General features: G+C 32.9%; 1 protein-coding gene across 1 annotated transcript in view; it reads right to left on the bottom strand.

The window, feature by feature from the left end:
• LOC123661421 (transient receptor potential cation channel trpm) overlaps positions 1 to 17,420 on the bottom strand; it is a 104,062-nt gene that overhangs the window by 30,477 nt on the left and 56,165 nt on the right. The window contains exons 9-14 of the mRNA XM_045596382.1: positions 14,938 to 15,127; positions 6,104 to 6,362; positions 3,816 to 3,999; positions 3,213 to 3,402; positions 1,925 to 2,136; positions 566 to 718 (exon numbers count right to left, since the gene is read on the bottom strand). Coding sequence (XP_045452338.1) covers positions 566 to 718; positions 1,925 to 2,136; positions 3,213 to 3,402; positions 3,816 to 3,999; positions 6,104 to 6,362; positions 14,938 to 15,127 — 1,188 coding nt within the window. The remainder of the gene's footprint in view (positions 1 to 565; positions 719 to 1,924; positions 2,137 to 3,212; positions 3,403 to 3,815; positions 4,000 to 6,103; positions 6,363 to 14,937; positions 15,128 to 17,420) is intronic.

The raw sequence follows: 17,420 nt of genomic DNA on the forward strand, positions 1-17,420 counted from the left end.
GTGCGCTTAAGTCATATTTTATATATTTTTTTTCATTATACAGTTTGCGTGTTGTGTAAGTATGTTTCAAGTTCTAAAATACCTTATATAAATGAGTTCTCTAGTATTTTCCTACGTTTTGGTTATAAGTAATAACCAATAAGTTAGTGATATAATTGTACTAATAATATGTATACAATAAATTATTATTTATGTATGCTTTGGTTGTATATTGTTAGACACAGTTTTAACACCAGTTATTTATCCGTTCGAATTATCAATTATCAAGCGTTGTGAAAACATGCATTTTAAGTGATCCAGTTCTGTGTCAGTTATAAAAGCGATTTAGGCAAATTTTTAAGCAGAGATAGTTGTTATATGTACTTTTTGATTTTAAAATATCTTAATGTTAAATAAATTTAACTAACTGTACCTCCGAAACGTTATAGTAAGCAATCTATACTAATAAACTAACTACTGGTTCGAATTGAATTTTTTTTTGTGTTGGATAATGTTAGTAAGCTTTTCCCCGCAAATCAAGGCATGTGCAACTTCAGGGCACAGCTAGTTAAACATAAAACGTTACCTCAGCGTCGTTTGGGTCTCTCGTGCTTCTATCATCTTCTAAACTTTCATTTTCAAGATGCTCTTCCTCAGTTTGCGGCATCAACTGTAGTTCCTCTTTGGATTTGAACTCCAGTTTTAGGATGAATATTGGACACAGCAGGCACAGGATCACCTTTGAGAATAAAGGTGTGTTAAATGAAACTGCCCGATTGATGTTAGCTAGTCGACTTTTTTGTTAAGTATCTTTAACTTAGAAACGCCCGTCGGTCTAGGATAGGTAACTTAATTTTTTTGATATAACTAGTTCGGCAAACAAGCGTTCAGCTCACCTGATGGTAAGCGATAAGACGTCCGCAACACCAGAAGCATCCCAAGCGCTTTGCCGACCTTATTCCCAATTCCCCCCGGAGCTCTGGTCACCTTACTCACCAACATGAATACAAAACTGCTTGAAAGCAGTATTATTTAGCTCTGATCTTCTGAAGGTTGAGGTCCATCTCAGTCGGGCTGCTCCATATTTTGAGCAGGAAATTTCCTGCTGTATGCTACCTCAGTTAAAATTACAGTTCAACCAACATATTCTACCGGATTTTTCGGTGTGCAAATATTAAGTATGTAAACAATTATCATTCAATTGAAACTATATCAACGATGAAAAATACCAAGAAATTTGTAATTTGGCTAGAGATCTATTAGTTTAACGCACACAAAGTACCACTGGTCAAGATAATTTGAAAATATGCATAAAATTTTCCAATCCCGAATGATCAGCTTTCAGTCAAGCGACTATTTTTTTTATAGTTAACAGTTATGCTGAAAAGTTCGTAGGACAACATGAAAAAAAATTTTTTTTTTCAGAAATTTGAATTTATAATTATATACAGTTGACTTCGAGGGCGATACAATTATTATAGCGATCATACAATTTTCGATACCATTTTTATAGGACGTTTTCTTTTATAAGTTATAGCAGATATGTTATCTAAAACTATAAAATATTACAAGTCCGTGCATTAATAAGATCCATCCATCCCACTGCTGGGCTTAGGCCGCTTTCCCAATGTATGAGAAGTATTTGAGCCTAATCTACCACATTGCTCCGTTTTCTAAGATGAGTAACGATCGCTATCAGGTATTTATGGTAACAAACGGGATCGACAGCTAAACGTGTTCTCCGAGGCACGGTGGAGAGACCCATAAAGAAAGACATCCGGAAAGAAATATTTGTTAACGCAAATATTCGTCTCGAGCGATAATCGAACCCACGAATCCTCGGTGTGTAGGCGCCGATACGGCACACGTAGCACTACACCAGAGCGGTTGTTGGTTTTAGTTGCAGTTAGTTTAAAAGTAAGAAACGTCAATATTCTTTACTTACTTTCAAATTGATGTTCTTCCTTGTCCGGAGACCACCCATCCATAGATCAGCGAGAATTATTTGTGAGCAAGGGTGAGCGAGTAGGGCGCGGTGGTTCGCGGCGACGGCGAGGCTCAGGCAAGTTTGTCCCGACCAGTTCTGTAGTTCACAGGTCAGCAGCTGTTGCGCTTGATCGTCGTCTTGACGGTAACAATAATCCAGCAGTTCAAGCGCTGGGAAAAAACGTTTTTGATGAATTCGGTGATTTCGAAACATGTTTAAAGCTTCGTGGAAGACTGGATAACGACACTTATATTTATATCTTAGAAATCCCAAAAAGCTTATCTCAATTCAGAAATAAAAAAAAAATCCCATAAAGAGAAAACATTTTCATTTTAAATGTTTCCAAGATGAGACCATATATATATATGGCTTGCACTGTCAAAAAGTCAAGCCAAGTGTATCTCCTACATGCCCAAACTTAACAAACTCTCCACCTTAGTCAAAATGCGTGGCTTAGTCGTTTTACTACAGTTTCAAGGTCAAAAATTCATAGACATTACTCTTTTTATACAACGGTTCTTCTAATAAATAAAGGGACATGGATATATAAATTTCAATAAAAACAAATATTATTTCAAACTAATTCTAATACCATTAAATTTATCAATTTTACAAACTTAAAACACACCTAGCGATTAAAATAGTGGAAATATTTAGTATTCATTGATTCATGTTGAAACAAGAATGTATTTTGTTTTGTCATTTGTTTATCGGATAGATTCAAACGGTTTCGGATATATTCAGTATTTATTTTTATAAAACTAGACATGGCTATAGTTGTTATTTTTGCCAGCGAAAGCTGAGTTTAGGTAGCTGAGTTAGTTTCACATTCCATTTTAGTATATATTAGTATAAATCATTACAATAAAACAAAAGTTCTATGTATTTCTTTTAAGAATACAACGCGTGATTAACTAAAGCTCTCAATTAACTAAACTAGGACATGACAGAATATACCTGCTAAAAATCTAAAGTCGATTGGGAAAAACCACAATGTTACAGAAGATCACAGCCAAATATATAGGTATAATAATACTGTTCTTAAGGACTGTTGCCTTTCTGTGGTGAATAGGCAGCTCCTTGAGAGGGTGGGGTGGGGGTGTTAGGGTCGACAACGGTTCTGCAATTCTCCTGATATTCAGTGTTCATAGGCTACGGTAACCGGATACTATCAGAAGGAGCGTACGCTTGGTTCGTTATTCTAATGGTTTAAAAAGAAATACGGGGGAAAGGCTCTGAATGTTACCTCTAGTCTCAAATTCCTTGCCATAGTGCCTCAGTTCCTCATACACCTCAGTTTCCATATCGTCTTCGGCTGCTTCGTGGGCCATGGCCTTGTATAACTTACAGGCTACCAAAGACTTGGCTAGGGCCTCTTCGCCATGTGTCCACATGAGCACCGCCATCTGGTGTCGTTTTGTTAGAACTGCCCACATCTGTTGAACGATTTGCTAAGTAATTGTCTGAGTCAGTTCAGCCTATTGCAACACTTACTAGTAGTATTGCCACTGCTGGTCATACGCCTCCCTAATAGATATTCAAATAATCGCCACATAGTCACCACGCTGGGCAGGCGGGTTGGTGACCACAGGGCTGGCTTTGTCGCACCAAAGACGCTGCTGCCCGTCTTCGGCCTTTGTATTTAAAAGCCAGCAGTTGGATGGCTATCCCGCCATCGGTTGGCTTTTTAAGTTCTAAGGTGGTAGTGGAACTGTGTTATCCCTTAGTCGCCTGTTACGACACCCACGGGAAGAGTAGGGGTGGCTATGTTCTTATTGCTGTAACCACACAGCATAATTATATATATTATAAATATATAAATTATAATTTATATTATTAACAATCTTACCAAGAGTTCGTTGAAAGGGTAATCGAACAGCGCCATCTCTGTGGTGACTGGCATAAGGCCGGTGATGAGAGACAGGCCACCCGCGTTGTGGCGGGTGAAGGACGCGCTATTGCGGTGAACATTGACACTCTTGTTCATCACCTTCGCATATATCGGACGGAACTTGCGACGGGTGTAATAGCATCTGTAATAAAAGTTTTTTTTTTATTTCACAACTCAACGTTTTACAACAGTTTTCCAAAAGGAAAAAGAGAAAGAGAAATGAAGAAATTACCCTTTTACAAAGATTCCAGTGTATTTTTTTTTTGGAATGGGGTAGACTGTCGAATACAATATCTACAAATTTTAACCGACTGCCAAAAAGGAGGAGGTTCGCAATTCGATTATATTTTGTATGCTTCTTTTTTTAATTTTTAATGTATGCTAACTCAGAACTTTTTACTGGGTGGACCGATTTCGATAAAAAAAAATTTAATCGAAAGATGGACCTTATCATGTGGTCTCATTAAATTTAATTGAGATCTAACAAGCACTTTTCGAATTATATCTAATAATGCGTTTTTTCTTAACAATTTTTTCGTCGACCTACGTTGTATTATTTGTCGATGTAATTGAAGTCAGTTTTCATTTGCGAACAAACAATAATGTTATATATATAGGTATAATAAAATATTATATTGATGTTCTTAGCTAAATATCGCTTCTAAAATTTTGTTTAAATTTCTATTCTTTTCAGAAATATTATGTTCTTTGAAATAATTTTGTGTATATTTACAAACCAGTATAACCTTTATCATTTATTTATGGAGAAACACAATGAGACATATTTTGTACGACTCTTGATGATCTTAATTGATAATTTATATCAGATCATTGCGACTACTCGAAAAACAACATTTGTCAGACGCAAAACCTTTTTGAAGATATTAAAATAATTAAATCGCAATGTAACTCCCTATCTGTCAAAGTCAAACTTTTCTTTAATGTCCGCGAATGTTATTATGGGCCATCCTTATATATCCTTTATAGCAGTCACTCAAAGAGCTATCTATCACTGGCACTCCGGGTTGGCGCATGAAAATACGTTTTCAAAGGAATAAATAAACTCAAGTGTTGTCTGATTTAATAGCACGGAGTCGAACGTAATTTTCTTTCCGTTTGCCATAAATATATAAAAATGCTAATTATTTTAATGAGTATCTTCATCACAAATTGAGATAAATTATTTGGTACTTTTTAATATTTACTTAGTCTTCAGTCTTATGTCTTTTTTTTAAAATGAAAATAGGCCTTTTGCTCTCTATCACTACATAGTATAAAACAAAGTCACTTCCCGCTGTCTGTATGCTTAGCACTTTAAAACTGCCTAACGGATTTTGTTGGCGTTTTCTTTAGTAAATAGAGTGATTCCAGAGGAAGTTTTATATGTATAATACAAGCATAATATAGTAGAGCGACACTGATAGTTTTAGAGGTTTCTAATGTGATGTCGTAAATAAACACTTTTTTTTGCATTTACATGGCAAATACTTATTTTATATTTTATATTTAGTAACAGCATTGCACACGTGCGAAGCCGGGGTGGGTGGCTAGTTTATATGATAATGCATATAAAAGATAAAAACAATTATAATTTTGACAAGTAATAACGACACACAATTTAGTTTTTATCAAATATTTGAACTCTTATCAATCAAACATATTGTGTGTTACAATATACTAAGCAAATAATAATTAATTACTCTTTGATGAGCAAATCGATTATATAGCTATGAAGGTATATCCCTTGTTGGGATTTGTGATCGGGAAATCCAAAGACTTTAAAGCATTCTTTAAATATACTTTTATATAAGCTTAACCTTCAGTACTAAAGTCAAATTAATGTGTATGTGCGCTATTGATGGACGTGTAAAATAAGATCAATGTCTGGATAATTAAGTTTGTAGGCCATGAGTTCGACTTCATTCAACATTTTTAATGTACGCCCCTTAACTCCAGATATAATGTCGCCTTAGACGTTTTAGGTACAAAATTTTCATCAATTTATAAATATTCTTATACTATTTTTATAATTACTATTTTTAATACATTTTTAAAGAAATTATTGTTGTTAAAGTTGCACGTATCTTTTTTTCTCCTACTTTGTTATTTGCATTATTACAGGTCAATTTCGGAATGTGTATTTGGTGAAGTATTATTTTTGTTGTCATTTTTATATACTATTTTAAATTTTTTTTTTAAGATAATAAAATGTATTTTAATATAAAAGGGCGACATCAATAACTTACCTATAAGCACCCCCCATTAATTTATTAATAACAAGCCCTATATCATGCAGCGTGTACACGTAGCCTCTAGGCAGGTGTGGTCTAACTTCCTGCAGGATGTTCGTCAAGGTGTGTCCAGGACCACTTTTAGTATTGTAGAGCTCTTCAAGACGAGGTATTGTAAGAAACTTTTTCATTGAGACGCCGTTTTCTAGAAGCAGCTTTACGAAATCTATTCGGTCGTGTTCCAGTGCCTGCATCATTGATTCGTCCAGAGCACCTGTTGAAAAATATTTTTTTTAAAAACACTACTGAACTGTGCTGTAACAACTAATACTAAATATCCTTGCTTCGAGAGGACTTAGCTTCTTTACAGAAAGTTAAAAAACATTTAAAAATAATTTCATTATATAAAAATATATTACCATAAAATTATTAACATTTTTAAACATGAAATTTGACAGATTTACTTCGAATAAAGAAGATTTTTTTTTTTAATTTAGCTTATCCCTTAAAGTGGACGGTTTTATAAGTTTTCCAAGGTATATAACGTGTAGTTATGTAGCGTTAGCTGGTATGTTACATCTGCGGAATGTATAACAGATATAAATATCTATTAAATTCTTAGCGTTCTCAGTACTGTTCGTATCTACGTAGGTATCGTCGGCCAAGAAAGTGGTGTACCACCCTAAGGTTGAATGCCGCTTGCAGATTCATAGGTGATAAAGATTAGTTTCGCTTGCAGATCGATCTGACAACTTCTATTGCCGTCTTTATAATAACTAATAGAGTTTAAAATGTATAATAATGACGTATGAATACTTATCAATTAGGTTTACGTCATTATTATATGTCTCTTTCAGTAATATCTATTAATAACGAACCTTGTTGTAATTTTCGACGACCAGGAAACTAAATCAAAACTGGTACACCACTTTCTTGGCCGAGCGTACCATACATTGTAGTTAAAATAAGCTCTTGTTAAATGGCTCTATAATAAATCTGTGATACGGCAGGTGTTCCATTTGTTTTCAAACACGATTCGTGAAATGAGAAAAAAAAATGGGTACAGAAAAATTATATATGTATTTCTAGACATAACAATGTTATTCAGTAAAAACACTTAAACAACGTCGGTGGAGTTCACGAACTTGAACAAACCCCAGAATCATGCAAAGCATTATTATTCAGTAGACGGGATCAATAAACGGTAAAAGTGAGTTCAGTGGATTTATTCATAAACGTTGGGCGTCGAACACCTGCGTTCTACGTTATGAGCCAGAGCTTACGTTTATTTAGTAATGGTGGTTCTAGATCCACAATGAATACTACATATTTCAGAAACAAACTACTAGAACTAATAAAACTTATAAAGACTAATCATCATCATCATCATCATTTTAGCCTATTGCAGTCCACTGTTGGACATAGGCCACCAAAAGTTCGCGTCAAAAATGGCGTGAGCTCATATGTGTTGCCCATAGTCACCACGCTGGGCAGGCGGGTTGGTGACCGCAAGGCTTACTTTTTCGCACCGAAGGCGCTGCTGCCATCTTTGACCTGTGTATTTAAAAGCCAGCGGTTGGATGTTTATCCCGCCATCGGTCGGTTTTACAAGTTCCAAGGTGATAGTGCTGTGTGGCTACGGCATTAAAGAGTACAGCCACCCCATCTCTTCCCGTGGGTGTCGTAAGAGGCGACTAAGGGATAACACAGTTCCACTAAAAACTAATATTATGTTGAATAGTTGAGCGGTATCAGAGACATTTCCATGTTTCTGAAAATATTCCTAGTCATCTATATCCGCTAATCTATAGTTGAACACCGTTGGGAGTTTAATTTAATTTGTCTCTTAATGGAAAAAAGATGTTGCCCTGTAGTATCCCACATATTTTATTCTGTTACAATACTTCATCATGAACATTTTACTCAACCGTATAATATACATATAATTGGTAACAATAAAGAACTGTATTTTTTTTTGCACAAGTGCTTTTATATTTTCACTAATTTCTGAAATAAAAATCATAAGAAAAAACTATAGGATCTAATTGCAATAAATTTATGCAGCCACCTTTTCCGTAATAATATATTTTACTTTAAATGGAAATAGATAAAATTTGCTTCAAGAGAACGACTTATTTTCAAACTATATAATACTAAGAAATTAAAATATCCATAGTATTAAAGATCATTGGGATAAAACTCTAAGTTTCTGATATTGATTTTAAATTCAAACACTTAGCAACTTTCTGCGGTTTTATGAAGCACTTACTAAGATCTCGGTTTAACAGGGATATCACTTATTTTGCGGCTTGAGCTTTAATACGAAAAGTTTTTAATTAAAATGTTTTGTTTATTTTTTACCTCCGCTGAATGACGTTCTATCGATAATTATGACGTCAAAATGTCTGTTCGTAAGAAATATTTATGAAAAATGAGTTTTTTTTAAATGGGTCTATATTTCATCTAAATCTGTTTGTATGTTCATTTACGCGTCACGTATAATTTGCTACAAACAATCAAAAGGGGTTTTCGTAGTTACGGTCCTGAGGGTTTACTAAAAATTTAATGCTAAGTATCATTTTAATAAACCGTCTGAAGGCGGAGATATAACTCTATAAACTATTGTAAAGAAACTGTAAATCGTATTGCGATATTTAATAAATAAATTCCACGCTTACGAAGTCTCTAGTAAGTATTAAAATGTTTTGTATCTATGAAATTTCTAATAAAAATAGTTTTCGGCAACTTATTATTATCCTATATGTTCAACTTTCAAAAGAATTTTCTAAAAAAAATTCTTCATCCAGGATACATCCAGTTCAAAATCTGGAGCAGCCAGCCCGGGGAAGTACCTCGACCTTAGAGAACATCACAGCTAAATATCACTGCTATCTAATAGTATTCCTGTGCTAAATAAGGTGGCCAGAGCTCATGAGGAGGGTCGGGAGTAAGGTCGGCAACGCGATCGCGATGCTTCTGGTGTTGCAGCATCTTTACGCTACGGTATTTGCTTACCATCAGGTGAGCCGTACGCTCGTTTGCCGACCTGGTCGTATAAAAACACTTTATGAAAAAGAGCTAGAGTTCGTTAATATAAGAAGTTATAGAATTATTTTACATTTTATAATTTTCCATTGGCGAGATAAAGTTAATAACTTGATAAATTGAACATTTGATTGAAATACCAATTTACCTATGTATTATTGAATGTTTAGGTATTTTAGTCAAATCTCGAGTCAAGTCGGATATTGGAATACCCAGTGCAAATATAACATTAGGAACGAGAGCATACTGCGCCATATATCACGTACGATACGTAATAGTACGATAAGCAGATGCAGATACTATAAACGAGTTAGTTTGAACGTACGTTGAGATCTGACTCAACATAGCTATATATTTAATTAAATTCTTTGTTAATAATAAATAACAAATAAATTGTTAACAAATAATTCTAGAATCTTCTTTAATAAGAGATGTCCTTAAATATATTGTTTTTTTTTTAACAAGCCTTTCATATCTTGATGAATAAAATCATATCATATCAAATTATATCTTATTCGTGCCTATATTTGAAATACATTGACAAATAAATGTTTTTTTTTTTTTAATCTTACCTTGAACATCTATATAAAATACGAAAAAAACTTTTTCTGGTCTAATATGACCTTAATAATGTTATTGATTCAACACGTACTTAGTCATTTACGAGTTTTTAAGAGATATAATAAATAGGTCCAACAAATTTTGCTGCTTGTTGTAGAGAAGATCGTTGCCTACATTTCAGCGCACGTTTGTCCTAACCGTAGCGCGTTAACCGATATTACGAGATAATCTAGAATACTAGATCCTACCTTAGAGACTTGATCTATATTTGAGATAAGTTTAATATTACCGCTATTTCTCGTTTAGATTATTGTGATTAAGTAGACGAAGTGAAGCATATTGATTAAATTAAATTTATTTGGATTTTATTTTTGTCTTTTTGTAGTATAGTTTTAGTGTGTAACTATATCAATGACTTATTTTTATCCGCCAACCCGCAGTGCAGCAACTTGGTGAATTAAGCTTCGACACTTTTCTTTCACGGAGAAAGAGGCTTACGCCCGATAGTGGTATTTTACTGGTTTGATAAATTAATCAATCAAAACATAAGTTTTAATTTAGTATGATTAATTTTAGATTATTATTATTATAGGTAGTATTGGTATAGGTAGGGTAGGATTGATATAGGGTTTTATTTAATATACTTTCAAAACTCAAAAGTAGTTAAAGTATTTCTGTAGAAACCTATTAACATCTAGTCGTTTTCTTAGTAGCTTAATAGCTTGTAAAATTGATGTTAAAGCAAATGAGATTATAGGAAAATGAAATACAAATTACAATAAACATACGATTTCTTGCTGCGTATTTACGAGAATAATTGAATTAATATTTCATATCATACAAATTATTCCAGCAGTGTTTTAGGGTATCACAAAAAAGAACTGATTTACATTTGTAGTTGTTACAAGATAGTAATTTACGGAACTCTTTATTTATATATATGACTTGCAATATTTGTATTTTTTGTGTATCAAATTTTACAGACTATAAGAAAATAATCCTTGTGTGTTTTAACCTTGCTGTGTCGTACTTCAATAACCTAAACAGTACAAATTTATGGGCATTTGATCTGTTTAGAAGAACGCTTGGAATTAATCCATCACGCTGCTCTACTATTTGGCGGATAAAAATGTGTAAAGAACTTTCCTAAGACAGAGCTCTTCTTTATCATGAAAGTATTAAGTAGATACAAGACATTTTGAAATATTAATTTGAAAAATTTATTTATCTGAGGTAGGGCAGGAAATGTCCTGCTCAAAATCTGGATCTGGAGCAGACCGACTGGGGAAGTACCGAGGTACTTAAGCCGTGATCTTCTGTAAGGTCAAGACCTTACAGAAGATCACGGCTAAATATCACTGCTCTCAAGCAGTACTGTAGTCCTGTGGTGAGTAAGATGACCAGAGCTTCTGGGGAGATTGGGGGTAGAGTCGGCAAAGCGCTTGCCGTGCTTCTGGTGTTGCAGGCGTCTATGTTCTATCTACTAGACCATATTAGGTTATTTAAAATAAAGTTAATAAAACAAATTAAGATAACCAAAATGACGGGTAGACGTTCTTACAAACTCGTAATAACTGACAACGGTTACAGCAATTGTTTGAACATCAAACAAACAACATCAGACACCACAGATTCATAACTTCCGGTGTCATGTCACTGTGAATTAATTTCAACACAACATACGAAATTGTTTATTATCTTCAAAACTTATGCCTGTTGTTGGTTAAACGGAAATTAAATGACTTAAGAGCCAACAAAAAGTAACATAACTAGAAATTAGAAAATGAGTTAGTAGATTTTTATACGTTATTTTAATGTTTTTAATTTAAATTTCTGATGTCATTATAGCATAATAATTTTTCTAAATCAAAATATATTTTCATAGAACTTATTTTCGATTAACTTATGATTTAAACGTTGTAAGGATGCTATACTTTGTAAAGATAGTACTAGATTCTAAAGAAGGCTATATTATATACTTATAATTTATGAGCTTTACTCTTCGAAATTAATATTCTTAGCCAGGTTTCAAACCTATTGATATTAAAACATTACACACCGTACATTATCACAAGACTCCATTAAAATTCAAATAGAAAAGAATATTTTTCAACAAAAACCATTTTACTTTAGCCCATTCAGTTCAATTTGTATAAAACTATTTCTCCAAAGGCTACATTACAGGCTTCCTTACTATATACTCGGGAACGCTTTGAGTATTTCTCGCAATCCCCTCTTGGATTTGACCATCCAAGCCCTCTCTAAAGATTCAACTACATGTAGAGAACAACTTGTACATGAATATTTTAACTGCAATAGCTTGGCAATACAAATGTGATAGCGTTCCTTCAAACCTCAAACAGATAGACGCCTAATAATCAAAGCCCTTCCTGATAATTTTAATTTCACTTGTATAGAAAGTAATTATTTTTCACGTTCATTGCAAAATTTTGACATAAATAAATTAAATTTTTGTCTAATAGCTTTAGTACAGGATCAATTTAATTTTCAACCGACTTCCAAAAAAGGAGGAGGTTCTCTATTCGATTGTGCTTTTTTATGTGTTCTCCTCAGAACTTTTGACTGGGTAAACCGATTTCGATGATTATTTTAATTGAAAGGTGGTGCATGTCATGTAGTCCCATTTAAATTTAATTGCGATATAACAAGTACTTTTCGAGTTATATGAAATAACGCGTATTTACTTGACTATGTTTTCATCGACCTACGTTATATTATACCGCATAAATTTACATTGAGCATACATACTTTAGCGATTCTTATTTTATTCAAAAGCTGATACTTGTCTTGTTTTTTCAATTCAAATTTTAGTTCGATCTGATCACAACTTTTTGAGTAATCTTTGAAAAAGCGTATTTACTTGACTATTTTTAACCGACTTCCAAAAAAGGAGGAGGTTCTCAATTCGACTGTATTTTTTTTTTTTTTTTTATTTTTTTTTTTTTTTATGTATGTTACATCAGAACTTTTGCCCGTGTGGACCGATTTCGACAAATTTTGTTTTAATCGAAAGGTGGTGTGTGCCAATTGGTCCCATTTAAATTTATTTGAGATCTAACAACTACTTTTCGAGTTATATCTAATAATGTGTTTTTACTTGACGCTTTTTTCGTCGACCTAAGTTGTATTATACCGCATAACTTTCTACTGGATATACCGATTTTGATAATTCTTTTTTTGTTGGAAAGGGGATATTCCTAGTTTGTTACCGTGATAAGGAAACTAGGATCTGATGATGGGATCCCAGAGGAATCGAGGGAAACTCTCGAAAATCCGTAATAACTTTTTACTGGGTGTACCGATTTTGATAATTTTTAATTTAATCGAAAGCTGATGTTTATCATGTGGTCACATATAAATTTTATCGAGATCTGATAACTACTTTTTGAGTAATCTTTAATAACGCGTAGTTGCTTGACTATTTTTTCGTCGATCTACGTTGTATTACTTGTCGATGTAATTGAAGTCGGTTTTTTTTTTCGTTTGCGAGCAAACACAATTATTTCCGTTATTTACGGTGTATCACTTGTCGATCTTGAGTAAACAAAATTGCTTTAAGCTATCAAAATAATATAATGCATTAAAATATATTGTTTACGTATTTTTAGTAAGACGTGGATTGATATAATAACAACCTCCGCTTAGCTTATTTGCGCAGCTGTATACAGTCATAATTTTATCTACTGTATTAATAGCTCGAGACTTTTAACTTGTTAAGTCTAGTTTACTTCAAAACGTTCATCAGTTCCATTACGGTGAGATTAAACGTTCCTAGCCCCGAGCATCAAGGGTGGCAATTTATTTCTGTATCGTATTCAAAGCGGTAGATCTTAATAACATTAGTCAGCCTAAAATTTATATCACTTATCATCACTTCAGCCTAATATAGCCCACTGCTAGACATAGGCCTCCGATGTGTTGCCCATAGTCACCACGCTGGGCAGGCGGGTCGGTGACCACAGGGCAATTTATATACAAGTGATTTATTATCTACATTTATATACATTTTAAACTTATTTAATTTAAGTTTGTTTAATTTAAAGATAAGAGTGTATTTTTGATTACAAACTAGCATTCGATTAAAATTAAATTTGGTACCGTTTAATGTAAGTTTGCCGTCGATATAATATTATGTATAGTTGAAGTAGTCTGAATTTGTTATTGAACTTGTTGAATGAAGTTATTAATGAAACGACAGAATCGCTTAACACTCTGTAACTACACTCGCTTATAATGTGATAACGTGATAGTTTTAACAGAAACTACAGTAAAACCATAGTTCTAATTTTATTCATTTTACAAATAAAACGTAAAAGATATGTTTATTTATATTATTTTTCAAAGATGTTACTATTTATTAAGAATTTTATAAGACTAGGATTATCTCTGCTAGTAATACCACGTTGTTATTAGAACTCAAGCATCTACTTTATACATTTTACTGCAAATACAATGTAATTAAGCTAAACAGTTTTACTGCTTGAAAGTGTTTTTTCAATATATATATTTTTTATTTGTCAACTGTAATACAAAGCTTATACATATATTATCAAGTGATATTAAATAAACTCGTAATAGAATTCAATACAGTACGAGTATACTAAAACACGTATTTCAGCAGTAAAGAGGCAGAGATTTGTATGTAAATTAATAACTCAATCAGATTGTTACGGCTGCATGCGTTCAGTGAGCAAATAATATATGGACTAACACCATAAATTTGCAATATGAATACGAAAATATCGCTGTAGATTGAAAAAAAAAAAACAACTCATCTGACGGCAAACGAATTATTCTTTTCATTATCGAAAACAATATTTAAAAACATGTTCTAATACAAACAAAGTCTAAAAAAATTTATTACAATTTAATACGTTGTTAAAAATATACGTCTAAATATGTTAATTGTATATGAACGAATAAGATAAAAAAATGATAGTCATTTATTTATTTATTTATTAATACTATTTGCACAATACATTAAAGAATTGTACAAAAGGCGGGCTTAATGCTAAAAGCATTCTCTACCAGCCAACCTTAGAACGTATAAGAGCAGACATTTGTAGGTGTGCAAAATTGAGTATTATACTCATATAATATACTTATATAAATTTTTACTACAGCGTATTGATTGAAACAATTTCGTTATTTTAAAAAAACGCTTCATGTCTACCCGTAGCTGATACGTCACAATATAATGCGAAAATTCTAAAAAATCATACCTGGTGGCCATTCCTGACCGTAGACGAAAATCTCCGATCTGGCAACGTCCACTCTGTTCCACGTCAGCGCCAGGGACAGCTGTTCGCTTGGAGACAAGTGCTCTGCACGGAATAGTGCGGTCAAGATCACTTGATCCAACTCCTGGACCTCGCCACCTTCCGCGCGCTCCTGGATTCTGAACACGGTGATCTAAAAAATGTGTTATTTCAAAAAGAAAATTAAAAAACTCATCAATGTAATACAAAATAAAAGTTATTATACACAGAATAACACGATGACGTTCAAGATTATTTAAATATGATATTTGTAAAAAAATATCATTTAAGTGCTTTGTTTCTTAGTATATCATTATCAATAAGAATAAACGGTTTTTACTAGAGCTTTTCTCAGATTATCTCGCCAACATTACGTGTAATAGAAATTTATTGGGGTACATAAACATAATAACTACATAATATACATACGCCCTGTGCACACCTACTACGCGCGCACGCACGTATGCACGCACGCATGCATGCATACACGTACGCCTGCATGCATGCACACACGCATGCACTCACGCATGCTCGCGATCATACACATATCACTTTACCACTTGTGAGAGCGAATCAAAAAAGATAAACGCTGGTGAAATCGAGTGGATCGTCTAGTTTTAAAATATATTTTTAAAGTTTGTATTTAAAATTAGATATCACGTTTTCAGCATCAATCGCTACTTCTATATCTCTTTAAGTGAAATATTCAAAACCCTGAATTAGCCGTGCACGAGAGCAATGAGATTAACTCTAAATCTTTCACTTTTTCATATTTTATCACTTTTACTCGAGTCAGTGAATAGAGATACAGATTCATAGCTAATTGCAAAAATCAGAAAAGATTTTGATTTGCCCTTTGCACTTTATCCTTTTTTTGAAGTTTTTTTTTTCATAAAATCGTATTTAGACGTTTTACCTTAACGAAATTTTTTGCTACATCCGATTGCTTTATTCAATTATTTAATTTGTTGAAATAGCATCTAATGAATAATTTCTATAAACTACTGAATCGATATCAATACATAGTATTTGGTACATTTTTTTATATGGAACATTATTCTACAGTACCAAACTTCATTGCAAAGAAAGTCTTTTATGTAATATTGCAAAATAAAATGTATTTACGAATAATTGCTAAACATTAAAGAAATGTAGAGAAAATTTAGACTGAGCAGAGAAATTAAATGTAGACGTCAGTTTCAGAAGTTAAATAAATGTCATTGAAACCGCTACAGTAATAGTAATTGCAATACAAATGTTTTATATCCTATTATGTCGAGCTGATTGTGTTACACAAAATACACATATGCATGATGCTACTCGTATTATAAATATTGTAAAAGCTGAAGAGTTTGTTTGTTTGATCATGCTAATTTTAAAGACTATTGGTTCGAATTAAAAAAAAATTGTGTTGGATAGTTCGTTTACAGAGAAAATCTACAGCGAAACTGCGGGGACAACCAGCGTATTATAAATCTTTAAGTCTTTACGGCCTTTTGAAGACTACTCCATAATTGATTAGATAAAAAAAAAGGCGCGTGAAAGCACCGACACGTATCTGGAGCTCACTCCTTGAATGATTACTGTGACAATTAATCAAATTATATTTAAATAAAAAATAAAAGTTAAAACATAATATGACATAATACTTACTATTCGTATAGGCACAGCAAGTGCTGGTCTAAATCAAAATGAAAATCAATAACAGCTTTATTCAAATAGGCTCCAAGAGCACTTTCGAATCGTCATTTTACACATTAAAACTTTAAAAATAAATTGTTATATTTGAAGAAGTAAAGCTACCACCGGTTCGGAATGTAGATTCTGCAGAGAATAATCGGCAAGAAACTTCGCAGTTACTCTTTTGAAAAATAATATATAAACTGTGTTTTAGTACAAAATAAGTAACATGTTGCATAAAATACAGCGTCACTAAGTCCAAACATCTTTATCAACTATGTAATCCTGCACCGAGTAATAAGCTTTATCTATTAATTTTTTTTTAAATAAAAACTTTAAATTTATGTTGAGACAATTCCAAAATCGTTTGAGGTATTTTATTATACATGCGAATACCATAACCCAGAAAGGAAACCTTTACTTTGCGCAGTCGGAAACTTGGAGTTACAATTTTGTTATTCCTTCTCGTGTTTACAATGCGATTATTACTATTTATTTCAAAACAATGAATATTCTGGTGAATATACTATTATACCTATACCTTCATACCGCGCCGTATATCCTTTTACGAGTAACTTTAGTAAACCCAGATAAAAATACTTGATTTAGCTAGGTAAAGTGACAGTATAAGGCGAGCAAAGTCAGAGGATCTGTTAGTCATTATTAATTTAAATACACGCGAAATGTTAACATATATCAGTTCATGAAATTAAATGATTATTATGTTGAGCACGGACGAATGAGATAAAATGGTTGTGAATTGAAAT

This window comes from Melitaea cinxia, chromosome 17 (genome assembly GCF_905220565.1).
Source record: "Melitaea cinxia chromosome 17, ilMelCinx1.1, whole genome shotgun sequence".
NCBI classification, from domain to species: Eukaryota; Metazoa; Arthropoda; class Insecta; order Lepidoptera; family Nymphalidae; genus Melitaea; species Melitaea cinxia.